The sequence below is a fragment of the Aquarana catesbeiana genome, linkage group LG09 (genome assembly GCF_042186555.1).
Source record: "Aquarana catesbeiana isolate 2022-GZ linkage group LG09, ASM4218655v1, whole genome shotgun sequence".
Lineage (NCBI taxonomy): Eukaryota > Metazoa > Chordata > Amphibia > Anura > Ranidae > Aquarana > Aquarana catesbeiana.
The window spans coordinates 64,127,717-64,147,233 of record NC_133332.1 but is presented as its reverse complement, the minus strand read 5'-3'; the positions used below and the strand labels follow the sequence as shown (position 1 = coordinate 64,147,233).

Here is a 19,517-nt window from a genome sequence, read left to right as displayed (position 1 = left end):
ACTTTGTTCGGACATTCCGACAACAAAATCCTAGGATTTTTTCCGACGGATGTTGGCTCAAACTTGTCTTGCATACACACGGTCACACAAAGTTGTCGGAAAATCCGATCGTTCTATACGCGGTGACGTAAAACACGTACGTCGGGACTATAAACGGGGCAGTGGCCAATAGCTTTCATCTCTTTATTTATTCTGAGCATGCGTGGCACTTTGTCCGTCGGATTTGTGTACACACGATAGGAATTTCCGACAACGGATTTTGTTGTCGGAAAATTTTATCTCCTGCTCTCCAACTTTGTGTGTCGGAAAATCCGATGGAAAATGTCCGATGGAGCCCACACACGGTTGGAATTTCCGACAACACGCTCCGATCGGACATTTTCCATCGGAAAATCCGACCGTGTGTACGGGGCATAAGACTCGAGAGGGTTTTAGGATAGGGTGTCGGGATGAGGATGGGGAGCACTCTAAAGCCGCGAGTCTGCCAACCCAAGTAAGCTTGCATTGTGCCGTTTGTTGAAGTTGTTTTTTAATTTTGTTGATAAGGAGTGATAAGTTGGCCTGGGCTAGGGATGCTGCTAATGTGAGGATAATTCCTAGGTAAGGAATACCATGGGAGCTCCAGGTGAAGGGCAGATGGTTTTGCAGGTGTTGTTTAACCTTGGGAGGGACTCCTGAATCCAAGATTAGGGACCTACAAAATTTGACTTTATAATAGGATACAGTGCTGAATTGTGTAAGGATCTGGTGTGCCTATTGTAGTGAGGATGTTGGGTTAGTTAGAAGGAGAATGACGTCATCAGTCAGCTGGGCGTTTTGATGAACAGCTTAGTTTACATAGTTACATAGTTACATAGTAGGTGAGGTTGAAAAAAGACACAAGTCCACCAAGTCCAACCTATGTGTGTATGTCAGTATTACATTGTATATCCCTGTATGTTGTGGTCCAGGTGCTTATCTAATAGTTTTTTTAAACTATCGATGCCCCCCCGCTGAAACCACCACCTGTGGAAGGGAATTCCACATCCTTGCCGCTCTTACAGTAAAGAACCCTCGACATAGTTTAAGGTAAACCTCTTTTTGTTCTAATTTTAATGAGTGGCCACGAGTCTTGTTAAACTCCCTTCCGCGAAAAAGTTTTATCCTTATTGTGGGGTCACCAGTACGGTATTTATAAATTGAAATCATATCCCCTCTCAAGCGTCTCTTCTCCAGAGTGAATAAGTTCAGTGTTCACAACCTTTCCTCATAATTAATATCCTCCAGACCCTTTATTAGCTTAGGTGCCTTTCTTTGTACTCGCTCCATTTTCAGTACATCCTTCCTGAGGACTGGTGCCCAGAACTGGACAGCATACTCTAGGTGCGGCCGGACCAGAGTCTTGTAGAGCAGGATAATTATCGTTTTATCTCTGGAATTGATCCCCTTTTTAATGCATGCCTTTTTGAGGCAGCATATATAATCAAAAGGAAGGCAAAACAATAATTCACTCAAACCATAGACCATGCTCAAGTGTTTATTTATTTGCTGTGATTTATTAAGAAATTACATAGACTACAAATATCACTCCATGCCTTTGATTCCGATTATTACAAAAATGAAGCATTCCTCAGTATAATTATCAGTGTGAATCAACAAGCATTCCCATATATTTTAGTTTTAACCAGACTGTCAGAATCTGGAAATCTTCACGCATTGGTACCTTTTTTTGGGTGGTCATAGTTAATGAAAATGGATATCATAATCTGACACATATAACATAACATGGAAAAGCTTGTATTCATTTTATGTTGGTTGATCTATTTGATTTGGATCGGGTTTATTTTGGAATGTATAATTTTAGATTTGGGTTTGGATAGTAAAGTGAAAGAGAGGTCATAATAGATCAGGAAGGCATCATTATACATGTAGAGCCTGTGATCATTAGGATTGTAGGATAGACTTTGCACTTTCTCCTTCATCTTATCAAAAATGACACTCAATTTCCCTTCCTCATTAGTTTTGGTATCATACATGTAGAAGATCTCCTCTTGCTTTGTGCTGATGGCTCGAGTGGCATACAAGACCCCGCACACCATGAAAGCATTGCTGACTCCATGTTTGAACTGGTTGGTGTTCCAGGTCTGCAGTACTGCAAGACTAGTGTCATTAAGTTTGCTGATAACAATATTTCCAGCATTCGCCTCAGTTGCATAAATGACCCAAAGACCCTCTTCATCAGCAGCTAAGTCAATGTCCTGCCAAGCAGTGTGTGAGTAGGAGAACCGGTTTGTGTATGTGGCACCAGGGAGAGCCACTCGGGTAGGCACAGCGGGTAACCAGTCAAATTTACAGATGTTCAAGGTGTTATAGCAGTTATAGTAAAACATGTTGTTGTACAAGATAATTCCACCACCTTGACCACAATTACTGTAGTCATTTCTATAAAGAGTCCTCTCTGTGGCGTGTTTGTAGATTGTGAGATCATTATATGAATGGTAGATGCGCAGATTATCCATCGTCCTTCCATCAGTTCTTAGAAGAGCCACCCACTGGACATTTTGATCAGCTCCTAGTAGTGAATCTCTCCCCCATCCTCCATACAAATAACTGGATCCTGCCCAGTTCACTTGGACTACAAATGGTTTGCTGATGTTAATGATTTGGCCATGTTCACAAGAACCTGCAAAAAGGAACAGATGAATATAAATGTTTATAAAAAAACTAAAAAAACTAAATGTAAATGCAGCAAACTACAACATCTGGGCCAGCCAGAGCTTTGCTAAGAACACTTTGGTATGTCAAGCATTAGCAGGTACATTTGATAAAGTGTGGTTTCCATGGCTTACAGTATCTGTAGGTAAATCATTCTGATAAAATACAAACATATTCTATTTATGGATTATCTTGGTTGGCTATGAACTGTGATGGCGGTGGGCGAAAAGGGAGAATAAATTAATGCTATTATGAGTCATCCATCGTTTTTGTATGGTTCCACATGTTGTTTTGGGGAAAAGGAAAGACTTTTCAAATTTCTTTTGAAAAAGCTTTTCAAGTGGAAGATCTCAGCCTCAAACTCAAATGGACCCTTGCAAGACCTACCAATATGTTTTATATCCAAATCATTCCCAATATAATAAAATTACCTCAGACATATAAAATACTGCCCAAAATCGCCATCTTGTGGCTACAAAGGAGACTGCACTGAAACATCAAAAAATACAGTAGATCTCCAGTACATCTTTTTCCCACACAATAAAAAAAACACAGAATCTTCATCACGGCTGTTCACAAACATAAGAAAAAATATTTTATTTAAAATTAATAAAAGAACATATATTATGTATGACTGGGACTCAACTGTTACTAATAAAACAATTGATGACCCAGTCAACATTTAATCTTCCCAGACAATATGTTTTCAAATTAAAAATCGTACTTCTTACATGGTTTTTCCTTTCTTTTAATTTAATGATATTTAAAAAAATTTAAGCTGAGTATCTGAATGCTTTAGCTAGAAATGTAGGAAATATGCATCTCTGAAGAAGCTATCGTAGTGTAAGCTCTGTTACAGTCCTGTCTGGGCATGGCAGCAAGTGATACATACATTTTGGAAAGGTCAGAATCACAACTGTAGATGGTGAGAGTAAACAGTGCATGTTTCTATTAAAATGTGGTGGCAACTACTGTGTGTATGTGTAAAGGGCTAATTGCTCGGTTGACCTGTCCCAGCGTTGGTCACTCTTAATCTGCTGGTACTTAGATTGTTGTCCCACAAACTGGAAAATCTCTCTGTAGGGTGAAGCAGAGATTATGCGTCACACCTGTTATTTCTGGGTACACAGAAGTGTGGTACTTACTCCTCTTCCTCTCATGTTACAATGATGATGCCTGATGATTGACCTAGCGTTGTGACATGGGAAAGGGGAGACAATCAACCTTGTGTAAGCTCTGACTGGAGATCTGCTTAGAGTACATACAAAGTTGTCTTTCCTAGTTCCCAATGGCTGACTGAAGCTGTGAGACAGCAACAGGAAGGTAAGTTCATACTGTTGGAGAGGGACATTTACGTAAACCTTAAATACAATATGCCAATTAAAACCAGCATTAGCAGCGCTTCAAAGTTCAAAGGCCCTCTGATGAAGTGATGATGAAATGCGTCAGTGCGTGACTGCGCAGCCATCCAGTCTGTCGATCAGCGTTGAACTCAACCCGGGTACGCCGCTCTGTGAGAACTCATCTGGCGGTGAGTGTTCTAACTGCTCACAATACGGACTGTTTAAATGTCCTGAATGCCTTTTGAATGAATCTTTTTTGTAAGTGCATCTTGTAGAGAGGGGTGGGTATTTAATGAATACACTTTATTTACGGAATTACGCTATGTATATGTATATTTTGTCATGAGTGACATATAGATGAAAGCACGGACCTTGGAGCTTCAGGAATTGTTGATAAAGATAGGCATTTATCTTTCTTTTATCCGGTGAGTCCATTACCATAGGGGGATAGCACACAAGGTATGGTGACGGTCGATTAATAAGGATTTATGCCATTTTGGGACACACATGGATGAACTGTTTTGATCGATTTTGATTATACAGATTTACTTGATTACTGGACTTTATGTTTATTTGAACTTTGAAGCGCTGCTAATGCTGGTTTTAATTAGCATATTGTATTTTATATTTCTCTGTTTATAGTAGCTGCTATAATTTTATACATCTTGGAATTTTACCATAAGTGGTGGCAGTGGGTTAGTCTGGCTACTTTGGTATATTTACTTTTACACATTTTTTTACGTAAACCTGTTGCTTTGCCATGCATGGACTAAGGACATAGATTGTCAGATATACAGTACAAGCATGATCTAACCAACCTCAAGGCAGAAGTTGTTTTTTTGTGCACTTATTTATGCATCTATGGAGGAGAATAATCAAGGGAGAAGCAGAATGCATATAGATGGTAGTGGAAAAGACTAATCACAAGAGAAGCAAAATGTGCACAGATGGAAGTAAAAACTGAAGGAGAATAATCACAGGGCGAAGAGAGTAAGCATAGATGAAAGTGAAGAAGAATGTCAGGAGAGTATCCATAGATAAAGGTTGAGGAGACTAGACAAGGAGTGAAAGTGGAGGAGAATGACCAGAGGAGAGGGGGCATGGAGAGGTGGATTAGAATGACCAAAATGCAAAGCGGACATGGCTGGATATGGACAAAACGTAAGAGGGATTAGAGTGGGTTTGGATGGAAGCAAAGGATCACACAAAGAAGAGAAACGGTTGTGTAAAAGACAAAACAGCAATACATTGGCAATACAAAGAAAGCAAGTAGACAAGGGCCTATGGTATGGCTGCTGTATATTGTTATACACTTGAAAATGTAACATTTGTCCAGTGAAATTCAGTCTTTACTCTAACCTACCAATATCTGGTGAAGGAAGGGAAGGATACTCTGGTTTTGTATGGTTCTTCTCACAATCCTCCAGGCGTTTCTTCAGAGCCTCAATCTCCCGTCTGATCACTAGCACGTTGTTCTTATCATAGATTTCCAACTGATTCACTATGATGGAAATATTACGGATCTACAAAGAAAATAGAAACATACTGGTAGAGAAATTCTAAAACTGAACATTTTACTTGCAACTACTTTTAGATTGATCGTGATCCTACCTTTTTCAAAAAGGTCATTGGTGGAAAAGTCTCTCTTGTAAGAGTGGAGTTGCATTTGGTAGATTACATCATTCATAGGAAGATCATCTAATGACTGACACTTACTAAATGGTGACAGTGACCCCCTGGTATTACTGAGGTGGAAGATGTTACTGCCAGTGCCCACTTATAATATATAAAGTCAGATGAAAACAAAAAGATGTGTGAATAATAACACTGATTGGAAACTAGTGACACATCAAAGTGGCGCTATCCTTAATCAGAGATAAAGACTGATAAATGGAAAAATGTCTCTGCTGTCAGTCCGCACTGGAGAACTTGTGCGCAGTCAGATATATTGGAAATTAAATATGGAGTCTTCAGCTGGATGTATAGAGAGTGTGCGTGACAGATTGGATGATACGTTTGGTGAATGGTGCACCCATCCAATCTGTCATGCACACTCTATACATCCAGCTGAAGACTCCATATTTGATTTTCAATATATCTGACTGCGCACAAGTTCTCCAGTGCGGACATTTTTCCATTTATCAGTCTTTATTTCTGATTAGGGATAGCGCCGCTTTGATGTGTCACTAGTTTCCAATCAGTGTTATTATTCACACATCTTTTTGTTTTCATCTGATTTTGTAGTAAGTGGCTGCTGAGAGACATCTCAATCTTTGACAAATTAATATTAAACAGATTGCAATCATTGTTTTGTTGTATACCTAATACCAACAGCGCTGAGATAGGAGAATTGTAGCAGGGCGAGTTTTCTCTTTGTAGTTTTTTTTCAATATATAAAGTCAACAAGGGATTCAATCTTTCTATATCCATCCAAAACTAAATCCATCCAACACCTAAAGCTGACCGCCATGCTCAAAAAAAAAAATAAAAATGAAAATAAGCATGGAGACACCAGCGTGGACAGAAAGTTCCCTTCATGCCCCTCACTCTGAGAAAAACCCTCTGCTGGCCAGCCAATGGGAATTGTCCATGTCATGCAGGCAGTGACGATCACAATTGGAAGAGGGACCCATTCAAAACGTAGACAGAAAGGTGAAGAACCCAGCACTGGATGAGCACATACATTTATCCCACAATTGGTCTTTAATATGAATGTGTCACTTTTTTTTATTATCTAGCAATAAGAGTTCAGACAGAAATGAAGAGATGACAGATGATCTAAACCTTTTCTGCTCTATCTAAAAACGTTTTGGCTAGAGTTTCACTCTACATACACTCAAAAGCTGCACCTAAAGAAATCATTAATAAAGTAAACATTTGAAAAATTCTTCATTCATGTATTTAGCACTCAATTTTTCTTTATTAAAGTGTAGAGCTGGAGGAGCTTCTGGATATAACTTGGAACCCTCTACCTGGTCAAAGGCTACCCACCCTGTGTTCGGTATTGGGCCCTATAGTAGCAGCCTCAAGAATATGCTGAATAAAGAGGAGACAGCCAGTATATTTGAGACCCTGATGAGAATAGTTACAATCCTTGAACAGCAACTTCTGGTATCCCACCCTTAAGAAGTACTTCTATTCCTGGAGCTATGAGCAAAAATTCTCACTCACAAGGCCTATATCCAGCTAGCTTCCAACCAGCTACCCTACAATATTCTTCAGTGAAGTTTTCCCTCTCCAGCCCAGCTTCCACAGGAATTTTCCCTTAAAGTGGAACTTTACCCATAACAACTTGATAGAAAATAATGTTCTTTAGCAAGGAACATACATTCCACATGAATAATTATGCTACCAAAATGTGCTGTAGATTGCCTCCAGCATTATTCCTGTTTCTTCTTGCTGCAGGCTGCCATTTTGCTGAAGCCCAGAGCCCCTGAACAGCAGTAAATCATAAAGCGGAACTAAACTCATCGATTTAATGGTTTAAAAAACAGTTACATTCTTGGAATGCCTGGATTGCTAACTGTCACATTTGCTGTGTCCTCAACCTCAACTGTCAAACCATCAAATGGCAAAATGAATAATAATAATAATAATAAATTTTATTTATAGTGCCCTTTTCATCAAAAGATCTCAAAGTGCTACAAGTTAAAAGAAACAGAAAAATTAGCAGTTTATACAATTAAACGAAACATCTAAAAATGACAAAAGGCTTTACTAAAAAGAAATGTCTTAAGACCTTTTTTAAAACAGTCAGTGGATTGAGGAACCCTCGAGGTGTCAGGTAGGGCATTCCACAGGCGTGGAGCAGCTGCAGAAAAGGCCCTGTCTCCCATTGTTCTAAGTCTAGTTCTGGGTATATGAAGAAAGTTGGGATTAATGGAACGGAGGGAACGTGTTGGGTTTTGTGGTTTGAGAAGTTCTTTAAGGTAGGGAGGGGCATGTCCATGGATACATTGGTGTGTGAGGAGGGAAAATGGTGACATAACTGATCACATGTGCAAAACCATGGCAGTTGCAGATCAAACAGAAGCAGATCCTGGTGATATCACTTTGGAGGGGGGGGGTATAGCTAGAGAGTGCTGGTGAGTATGCTATTAAAGCTATACACAGTGAACCCTGTAAGAAAGGGTTGAAATATACATTAATCCATGGGGATTGGTGAAGTTTCCTCTTTAAAAACTGCACGTAAAAGTTTTAAGTATACAACATTTTTTTTTTTTCACTTGCAATGTGCCAAAGTTACTAGCAAAAAAATTCTAGTCAGTTCTTAGCACAGTCTCCACCCTCCTTGTACATTATAACACTCTCCTTCTCTGGGACTGGAGTGTCTGATTATTCTCTGTGCTGGCCCAGCTCCTTTATCCCTCTGCTTACCTCCTGACGTAACCTTTTATCATTATGGGAAGGAGCAATGGGGAATACTATAGAGTGTCAACTGAGCTGACATTACATCCAACCCTGCACCCAGCAGCAGTCTTGGGCATTTGGATGTCTGCACTAGGAAGGCTTTTAAATAACATGCATAAAATATGTTAAATGCATGGAAGGATTTTTCTTGAAATAAGAGATCCAAAGACAGGTTGTCTTTAAGTACTAGGGTAGCATTGCTCTTAGTGAACTGCACAATTTAGGAAAAGAAATAAGGTCCTTACACTACTGTGAGAATATAAAGTTTTGTCTTACCTCCTGGTAGAGAGTCTCTATGATGACACTGGAGCCATTAAATGACTCTTTCAGCTGCACTATGAGGATCTCCATCTCTTTGATCTCCAACTTGATGAGCTCAAACTCCAGCTCAGTATAGGAAAGACCTCCGTTCTCCATGATCTCCACACGTTTGGTCAGGTTCTTCAGCTGCTCTATGTACACAGTCAGTGTGCTCTGATAGATGTAGATCTGTACAAAGAATTCACATCTGTAGTTATTATTGTCAGTATATCTTACAGTCTGTTGAACATACTGTATATCTGAAAACAAAAGTTTTTTTTTTTTCCATTTTGGATAACGTAGGAAATAATTAATGCTCCTATCAGGATTTTTGCCTTCTGTGTCCCATTAGGGAAATTTGAACTAAAGTATATTTGAAGCCATTTTTTTTTAAGGTTTGGAAGTGAGGGGAAATCTCCCCAAAAAGAACACATAGAATACAAATCTGACAGTTTCAAACTTTTCTCACTTTAACCACAACAGAATTAAAGGTTTTGGCAGATGCACTTTACACATCATCCCTGGAATTAGTATGTGGTCTGCGAGTTGGAGAATGCAGCTCCTATTTGTCCTCTTGTGGTCTCAACAATACAGTAACATTCAGCCCGGGTTCACACTATAAATCGCTGCGGACCGCACAGGAGCTCTGTGCGTCCCTGTTCTCCGTTTCAGGGACGAATCAGGGCCGATTCAATGCCTGAATTCGGCCCTGAAACGCAGCCAAAGACGCACAGCAGTGCGCACCGCAGCCGCCCCGGAGATATGTGAACCGGCTCCATAGGGAGCCAGTCACATTCTCCTGCTATGCGCATTAGATGTGCGGAAACGCACATCTAATGCGCATAGGTGTGAACAAAGGGCTAAAGGTTAGTTGTTGATTTAATTTTTTTAGGTAGTAAAGTCCGGGTTAACCTTCCTGCAGCCATGATGACGATCACTCTTCTGTGTTATTTTCAGTGAGGACTGAGTACCTCTGACCTAGAAGGAAACTTTAATGTGAAACTTTACCCATAACAACTTGATTCAAAATAATGTTCTTTAGCAAGGAACATACATTCCACATTAATACCGTATTTATCGGCGTATAACGTGCACTTTTTTACCCTTAAAATCAGGAGGAAATCGTGGGTGCGTGTTATACGCCGATCCCCCACTGTCTGTGAGGGCAAGAGGAGTGCCGCCAACATTGACGAAGCCGAGTGTACTGTGTACTCGGCTCCACTCGGCTCCGCTCGCAGTCACGCCCAGTCCCGCCTCCTAGCCTTTACGTCACGCCATTGGACCGGTGTTGTATCCATCATAGGAGCCAGGCCAAGGGGTAGGAAGGGGGCGTGACTGTGAGCAGAGCCGAGTAGCCGAGTACACAGTACACTCGGCTCAGCTCGCTCTATGTCGGCGGCAAGAGGAGCCGAATATCTCAGCGGCAGCAGCAAATTTAAAACCCAAGCATGTTGCAATTTTGGGCAAGGCTGCAGATGGACACTGGACAAGGCTGCAGGTGGACACTGGACAAGGCTGCAGATGGACACTGGGCAAGGCTGCAGACAGACACTGGGGAAGGCTGCAGATGGACACTGGTCAAGGCTGCAGGTGGACACTGGACAAGGCTGCAGGTGGACACTGGACAAGGCTGCAGGTGGACACTGGACAAGGCTGCAGATGGACACTGGACAAGGCTGCAGATGGACACTGGACAAGGCTGCAGATGGACACTGGGAAAGGCTGCAGGTGGACACTGGACAAGGCTGCAGATGGACACTGGACAAGGCTGCAGATGGACACTGGACAAGGCTGCAGATGGACACTGCAAGGCTGCAGATGGTCGCTGCGCAAGGCTGCATTGATGGACATTTTTTTTCTCTTTTTTTTTAAGTTATTTGCAGCAGTACAAAATATAAAAAAGACATAACATTTACATAACATTTACAATATAACCATACTACGATTCCAATTAGCAAGAATACTCCTTTTCTGGATTTTATACCCCCCCCCCCCCCGCCACCCTCCCTCGAGGAACCAAACCTTTTACACACCTAGTTCCTAACATACTACCCTTCTTGTTACACTCTCTAAATGTTTCTACTGGAGACTATTTATTCTGTGTCGCCTCTCCTGGTTAGGACAGCAGTTACTCATGAACACTAGTGTAGCACTGACGAGGAGCCCACCATCCCTAGTACCCATGGATTCCATACCTTTATAAATTTGTTATAGTTACCCGACCTGGTGAAGAATGTTTTTTCTTTCCACACTAAAGAGTTGATGGTACTGACCCAATCTTCCGGGGTCGGAGGTGTTCTTGATTGCCAAGATTGAGCAATTAATTTTCTTGCTTGATACAAGCACCTTGCAACAGATATTACCGTACTCCTATCGCCTAGTTCTTTGCTTATGTAACCCAGAATACATGTTTTAGGTTCGGGCTCTAATTTGACTCTAAATGTGGTGTTAATTATTTCTAAGATCTCATGCCAATATCTAACCAGTTTTGGGCATCTCCACGTCATATGTATTAAGTCCCCTGTATCGCGACATCTAGGGCACTCATCATCAGGCCTACATCCAAACATATATAATTTCTTAGGGGTGTAATAAGCTCTATGCAGTAGTAACAGGTGCGAGGCTTTTTGTGAGGGAAAAATCAATGTCTCTGGGCCTAGTTCTAATATTCTCTTCCACTGAACATCTGTTATTTGCCCCACATCTGCCTCCCATCTGTCCCTACTCCCAAAGGGCCCTGCCTGAGTGATGATTCTGTTCATTAATTGAGCATATATCTCAGCTATACGTCCCTTGGTGGTGTCTGATTTGATTATTTTTTGTAGTAATGAGATCTTGCTCCAAGTGAGCGGCTGAGCACTAAACTGTTTACCCAGAGCGTGTCTAATCTGTAGGTAGCTGTAAAATATTTGATTTGGTATCCCATACTCTTGCCTCAGATCCTCCAATGATTTTAAGGTATCCCCCTCATACAGTTGGATCAACCGACTCACCCCGCATCTCTCCCACAGCTTGTTTTTATCTATGGTTAGTAATACATGTAGATATTTGTTATTCCAGATTGGTGAATATTCTGAGATTCCATTATACCCCATGATTTTTCTAACTGTCTGCCAAACTTTAATAATCATCTTAAGTGTCGGGATCTCCTCTGGCCGTGAGCCTGCCTCTAGTGCCTCAACTAATGAATTATGCGGGTTCCCCTGTAGCATATTTTTGGCGTTATTATTTCCTCCTCCCCCACTGGCGCATCCCCCCAACTGTTGTAGCTGGGCTGCCAAATAATAACCGAATGGATAAGGAACGCCCAATCCCCCCTCCGTGTCAGGGCGCTGCAGCGTTTGCAGGGCGATCCTGGCCTGTCCTTTTTTCCCTATTAGCTCCCTAAAGAGAGCTTGGATTTTTTGGAACCATTTCTCTCCAATCCAAGTCGGGGAGTTGTGGAATAAATACAACAGCTGCGGCAACCATATCATTTTGGCCAGATTAGCCCGTCCCGCCAGGGACAGGGCTAATCTGCTCCAAATGTCACATTTCTTCTTGAATTTCAGTAGTAAAGGGGCTAAATTTTCCTCAATAAACAAATTAGGGTCTTTAGACAGCACTATGCCAAGATATTTCATTTTCTCTGTAATCTTTACCTGGGGGATTCCCACCGAGGTAGAGTCATCCAATGGGTCGACTTGCAAGAGGGACGATTTCTCCCAGTTAATAGATAAACCTGAGAAATTGCCAAATTCCTCAACTATGTGCATCACTTTTTCCAAGGAGGATCCCGTATCTCCCAGGAAAAATAACACATCATCTGCATATAGCGCTATCCTTTCTTCACCCCATTTCCTCTGAAATCCCCGTAACTCAGCTGATGCCCTCACCGCTTCCGCTAAAGGCTCCATAGCTAGAGCGAATAAGAGGGGGGACAGAGGACACCCCTGTCTTGTCCCCCTCTCAAGCAGAAAACGCTCTGAGTAACCGTTGTTTATTTTAAGCCTAGCGATAGGGCGATTGTATAGCAATTTCACCCATCTGATAAATACCGGGCCAAATCGGAACCTCTCCAGTGACCACCAAAGGTACTCCCACTCAAGGCTATCAAAGGCCTTGGCTGTGTTGAGGGACAAGATAGCTCTAGAACCTGTATTTTCTGTTGGCACCTGGAGGTTCAAATACGCCCTTCTGATATTTGTGCTAGTGGACCGGCCGGGGATGAACCCCGATTGGTCCAAATGCACAAGTTTTGCAATACATTTATTTAATCTAGATGCCAGCGCTCTTGCAATGATTTTAACATCGGAGCACAATAATGATATGGGCCTGTAGGAGGAAACTTCCGATTGGTCCTTACCTTCCTTCGGTATTACTACTATATTAGCCTCTGTCATTGAAGAGGGCAGCCTACCCTCCTTTGCCGCCCACTCCAACACCTCTAGGAGCTCCGGGAGCAGGACCTCTCCATATTGCTTATAAATCTCCAGTGGTAACCCATCTGGGCCCGGGGATTTCTTACCAGACAGCTCCGCAACTGCTCTTTGCAGCTCCTCTAAGGTCAGAGGGGACTCCATCTCTCTCCTTTCTACCTCTGAAAGTACAGGTAAGTCAACTCCCTCCAGGAACCTATCTATGTCACGCCTGTCTGAACGCTGACGCGACCTGTACAGGTCCCTATAGAATGTAGAAAAAGCCTCCAAGACTGCCGCGGGTTCAGATGTAATCTCTCCAGATGTGGTCCTAATTGAGGAGATAGCTGGAGGAGATGTGTTGGACTTAACTAAGAGTGCAAGCATATGACCCGTCTTTTCCCCTTCTCCAAAGTAATTTTGTCTCTGAAAAAGCCTCTTGTTCTCGGTTTTTCTATGAATTACTTCTTTATACTCTTGCTGCCTCTTGAGCCATATTTCATGGCTCTCTGGGGTTGGGTCTGTCACATACTGTGCTTCTGATTCCATCACTTCTTTTCTAGCCCTAGCCTCCAGTTCCCTTGACTTGTTCTTTATTTTTACCACCTGCTGGTGTAGTAACCCCCTAAGAAAGGCTTTTAAGGTGTCCCACACTACCCCCACTGATGCAGTGCCAGAGTTAAGTGTTACAAATGATGGGCATTTAAAATGTAAGTTTTTTTCCTTAAACTTCCCTCCTAAAAGTTTTTTTCCTTAAACTTCCCTCCTAAACTTGGGGTGCGTGTTATACGCCGCCGTGTGTTATACGCCGATCAATACGGTAATTATAATACCAAAATCATTGGTAAATTGCCTCCAGTAGTGTCCCTGATTTTTCTTGCTGTAGGCTGCCATTTTGCTGAGGCCCAGAGCCCCTAAAAATCAATAAATCTATAAGCTGTCATCAGATCGGCCTCTACATTTTCAGCACAGTGGCTAAAAATAGAGAGCAACTGAGCATGTGCAGATACAGGGAAGCTGGAGACAATTTTCCCATATGTCCCCATATAAATAGAACCAATGGACTATCTCGATACCCAGTAATTACACGTTAAAAATAAAACACACATTTTTTTATTGATAGAAAATATAAAAAAGACAGGTATTTAGATACAAATTTAAAAACAGTGTGCCAGGACTTGTTTCAGTTTTGGGTTCTGAGACCCAGCCAGGATTTGTGGTTCGCAGGGATTTTGTTAAAATTTGGGGGCTGTAAGTTTATTTGTGCTGGAGGGGATAGGGGGGCAGAGTATTTGTTCCAAGATGGAGGAGGGGGGTTGTTCTGGATAGGGGGGGAGTGATTTAAGGGATAGGATTTGTGCTGAGAGGGGGATTTGGGAGGAGGGTATTGTGCTGGAAGAATTGATTGGGGGAAGGAGGATTTTTAGATAAAACCTTGTGAGCTGCAACACTCCTACCCTAAAAGTGGTTTGGGGGTAGAGGAGGATCTGTGCTGAGGTGGGGGGGGGATTGGGGGGGATTTGTGCTGGGGAGGGGGTAAAGATTTGCTTTGGGAGTCCCCCCCTGTACTGCTTACGGGGGGGGGGGGGACTTTGCATCTCCTGACCCCTACAATCTGCATTACACAACCCTGACACCTGCACTCTTTTTGCTTTGTACTCCTGATTCTTACTATGCATTACACACTCCTGTCTCCTGCATTCTCTGCATTAGACTCTCCCGTCCCCTGCATTTCGTGCATTACACACTCTTGTCCCCTATATTCTGTGCATAATCCTGCTGACGCCTGCATTCTGTGCATTACGTACTTCTAGACCCCGGCATTCTGAGCATAACACTCCTGCCCCCTGCGCAATTCTGACCTCTGCTCTCTGTGTGTTACTGTACATACTCCTGATCCTTGAATACATTGCATTACACACCCTGGACTCTTGCACTCTCTGTTATGTATCCTAAACCTGACACTGACTGCAGAACTCTGTGTGTTACGCAATCCTGACCCTTGCACGCCATTGACCCCTGCACTCTGCCTTACAGAATCCTGCACAATATTGTACATTATACACTTCTCGCCAAAGTGTCTGTTGTCTCAACCATTACTGGTTGCTAAGCTGTCCTTGATTATTTTAATGAAGTTCTTCTTTAAGGTAGGCTCAGACAAAGTGTTAGCTCTCTGTCTCTTTTCAGTTTGTGCACAACCATATGTAATAGAAGCCTTTTTCCTTTTTTTAAATGCCAGTACTAGGGTTCATATGTGTCTGTGAGACTCTTGCCTGTGACACAACAATCAAAGCATATTTTATGGATAAAAGGAAGCCTGGGTTTTTTTTCCATGCCCCTTAAGCTTCCCACAAACAGTTTGGCCACAACCACTCTTTGCTACAGCGTGAATAGCGCGCTACAGATCACTACCTCCCTGAAGTGTCCCTCATTCTCAAGTTCTAAAGTTGGCAGGTATGTGAGTGCAGCAAAGGCAGTGATCGGGACATCTTTACTAGTCAGCTAGGAACACTTCACCATTGCATGCATTGCTGACTGTAACCACCCATAGGTCCTCTCCACCCCCCTTAGCTAAGCTGCCTTATGCCTTAGGTTATGGTTAATTCTTCATTGTTTTTAAAAGTGAAAAGTATGGAGTGTATTTGTATTCAGCCCCTTTACTATGATACCTCTAACTAAAATATAGTGGAACCAAATGCCTTCAGAAGTCACCTAATTAGTAACTAGAGTCCATCTGTGTGTAATTTAATCTCAGTATAAATACATCTGTTCTGTGAAGCCCCCAGAGGTTTGTTAGAGAACCTTAGTGAACAAACAACATCATGAAGGCCAAGGAACACAGCAGACAGGTCAGGGATAAAGTTGTGGAGAAGTTTTTAGCAGGGTTAGGTTATAAAAAAAATATCCCAAGCTTTGAACATCTCACTGAGCACTGTTCAATCCATCATTTGAAAATGGAAAGAGTATGGCACAACTGAAAACCTACAAAGACATGGCTGTCCACCTAAACCGACAGGCCGGGCAAGGAGAGCATTAATCAGAGAAGCAGCCAAGAGGCCCATGGTAACTCTGGAGGAGCTCAGGTGGGAGCTCAGGTGGGAGAATCTGTCCACAGGACAACTATTAGTCGTTCACTCCACAAATCTGGCCTTTATGGAAGAGTGGCAAGAAGAAAGCCATTGTTAGAAGAAAGCCACAAGGAGTTTCCAATAAGCCATGTGGGGGGCACAGCAAACATGTGAAAGAAGGTGCTCTGGTCAGATGAGCCCAAAATTTAACTTTTTGGCCTAAAAACAAAATGCTATGTGTGGTGGAAAACTAACACTGCACATCACCCTGAACACACCATCCCCACCGTGAAACACGGTGGTGGCAGCATCATGTTGTGGGGATGTTTTTCTTCAGCAGGGACAGGGAAGCTGGTCAGTTGATGGGAAGATGGATGGAGCAAAAATACAGGGCAATCTTAGAAGAAAACTTGTTAGAGTCTGCAAAAGACCTGAGACTGGGGCGGAGGTTCACCTTCTAGCAGGACAACAACCTTAAACATACAGCCAGAGCTAATATGGAATGGTTTAGATCAAAGCATATTTATGTGTTAGAATGGCCCAGTCAAAGTCCAGACCTAAATCCAATTGAGAATCTGTGGCAAGACTTGAAAATTGCTGCTCACAGACGCTCTCCATCCAATCTGAGCTTCGGCTATTTTGCAAAGAAGAATGGGCAAAAAGGTCACTCTATAGGTGTGCAAAGCTGGTAGAGACTTGCCCAAAAAGACTTGCAGCTGTAATTGCAGTGAAAGGCGGTTCTACAAAGTATTGACTTGGGGGGGGGGGGGTTAACTACTACTATATTACTATTTGCTGATGTTTGATTGTTAACTGCTGTGTTATAACCTTTTATGTTGAACCCATTTCAGTATAACTATTTCTTTATGAAATATCTTTGTATACCTTTTTTACTTACACCAATTACAATATAGTTGACTGATACTTAAAAAGGTCTGTGTCTTTTTTTTAGTGTATATGTGTTGCTGTGTTTGGGGGTATTTAAATACACAGGCATCTGTATTAGGGCAGCACAGTGGTTAAGTGGTTAGAACTTCTGCCTAGCAGCACTAGGGTTGTTGATTTGAATCCCAACCACAGCACTACCTGCACAGAGTTTGCATGTTATCACTGTTCTTCTGCGGTTTTCTAGGTATTCCGGTTTCCTCTCACACCCCAAAGACATGTGGGTAAGTAAATTTGCCTAGTATGTGTATGTATGAATGTGAGTTAGGGACCTTAGATTGTAAGCTCCTTGAGAACAGAGACTGATGTTAATGTATATGTAAAGCACTGTGTAAATTGATGGTACTATATAAGTACCTGAAATAAATAAAATGATTATCTTTAGCCCAGCCAGGTGTGTTAGAGAGTACAGAGTTCTTGGAAGAGTCATGGGTAGAAGAACAGAGGACCCAAAACATCAAGTGGTTCCTTTGGGGGTAAGCACTACAAGCTTCCTTTGCGCTTTTGGGCATTCGGTCACATAACATCTCAAAGCTGCAAAGTAAGTCAATGTTGGTAGAATTCCCTCTGACAAATGCTGTGATCACAGGTCTAAACAGTGTGCAAGTAGCTATCTAATATCCAGCATGTGTAGGTCCCACTCTGACTGGATAGTAAACTATTTCCACTGAGGACCATCAGCCCAATATATCTTAATAGTAGTGGCCCAGGGGGCCACAGTCCAGCCCTCCCCTAGTTATTTTAAATCATACCCAACAGAGAAATGTGCAAACATTTTTATAAAGATGTTCCTGCCAGATTGTGAGACCTTCTTATTTTTGTACTTTATTGTTGTCTAATATTTACGAAAGTCCCCATATTCAGGAAAACCTTGTTTATCTAATTGCTTCTCACTTATTCAGTAGAGTAAATGAAAGAGCAATAACCAAATTACAATATGCTATACTGTATATGACTTTGTGAAACCTCTTCTGTATGGAATTTCCAAAGCAGAAGTTCTATTGTAATCATTAGGAATCCAAACCAGGTTTAAAAAGTGTGCAATTCAGCGCAGCAAATGAAGCTGAATTTTGCAAATTGGATTGGGAAGCACCTGGCAACTGAATAAAAAGATCATGTGGCAAAAAAGCAGCTCATAGCATCCCTAAAAATAATGTATACCAATGTTTTGTTGTTTTTGCTGCATAGAAACTTTGGCAAGCTCTGACAACGGTAGTGGGAATATGGCCATAATCAGTATAGACACAGAATTAGTCTGAGCCACTTCCAAATCCAAAAATGTTACTCACGGTCTAAACCTAGCAGCGGGTAGGAGCCTTGGGGCAGCAAAGTACCTAGAGAGGAAGGCATAGGTGCACAAACAGCACAAGCTACTCATTCCAGAAACTGTAGTAAGTAGTAGTTTGTAGTAGCTCAGAGTTTGGAAAGTGGTAACATTTTGGCAGTTTGCACTACTTCTCACTGCAACCCACTGCTCTAAATCCCTGATGCTCTAGCCTCCCACACTGTATTTTTACCACACTTTTCCTACAAGCAGCAATGACCTCTCTCTATACAGAGAGTCACGGAGCCAAAGGGGGACCCTAAGCGCAGGGACGGCATGACAGTGCTGGACTGCACATATGCACGCATTATTAGGGGACAGTTCTCCTTTTAGAGAAAGGGAGGGGCTGCAGGAGGAAAGTGAGGAGATGCAGGAAGGGAAGTGACGTCAGTCGAAGAGCGGTGGTGGACGAGATTCCCACCCACCCTCCCGATGGTTGGCAGTTGTTGTGTTTTCCTTGAATAGGAAAAGTTCTGTTACAAGTTGTAACATGTGTACCCATCCAAGGATGGGGGGTTGGTTGATGGTACCCATCCTGATGATGGGGGGTTTTGCTGGTACCCATATATGGAAGGATGGGGATTGAAGTTAGTACCTGCAGGCCTTAAGGGTTACCTGCAGGAGTTAAAAATGCTTGGTCACTGGGGTATGTTGGGATAATGCCGTGTCAGGGGTTTCCGACTGGCAGGTTTTATTAAGGAGGTTGTACCAGTGACCAGGGTCATAGTCATCTTTCTCATTGAAAAAGTTACCTTCACAAGTTGTTTAAGATAAGACGGTTATTTATAATATTTATGTTAATTTATACGTTTGAATAAAAGGCCGTAAGGCCATTTTACTCCAAAAAACAAGTTTGAGTCATCCATGATGTTTTTGGAGGGAGGGTATGTACGGGTAAGTTGGTATTAAATATATGGAATAAGTCCTACAGTGTCATGCCTTTTATCTTAGCCACAGAGTGAGTAATACTTGGAGGAAGCTTTTTTTTTAATTTTTACAAGAGATATAGAATTTTATAGAGTCTCTGCTTGTTTAT

General features: G+C 42.1%; 1 protein-coding gene across 1 annotated transcript in view; it reads right to left on the bottom strand.

Annotated features, from left to right (window-relative positions):
* Positions 1-1,500: 1,500 nt before the first annotated feature.
* The window catches only part of LOC141107738 (olfactomedin-4-like), a 184,135-nt gene continuing 166,118 nt past the window's right edge, over positions 1,501-19,517 (bottom strand). The window contains exons 3-5 of the mRNA XM_073598663.1: positions 8,724-8,936; positions 5,401-5,560; positions 1,501-2,662 (exon numbers count right to left, since the gene is read on the bottom strand). Of these exons, the coding sequence (XP_073454764.1) occupies positions 1,800-2,662; positions 5,401-5,560; positions 8,724-8,936 (1,236 nt within the window). The 3' untranslated portion in view covers positions 1,501-1,799. The remainder of the gene's footprint in view (positions 2,663-5,400; positions 5,561-8,723; positions 8,937-19,517) is intronic.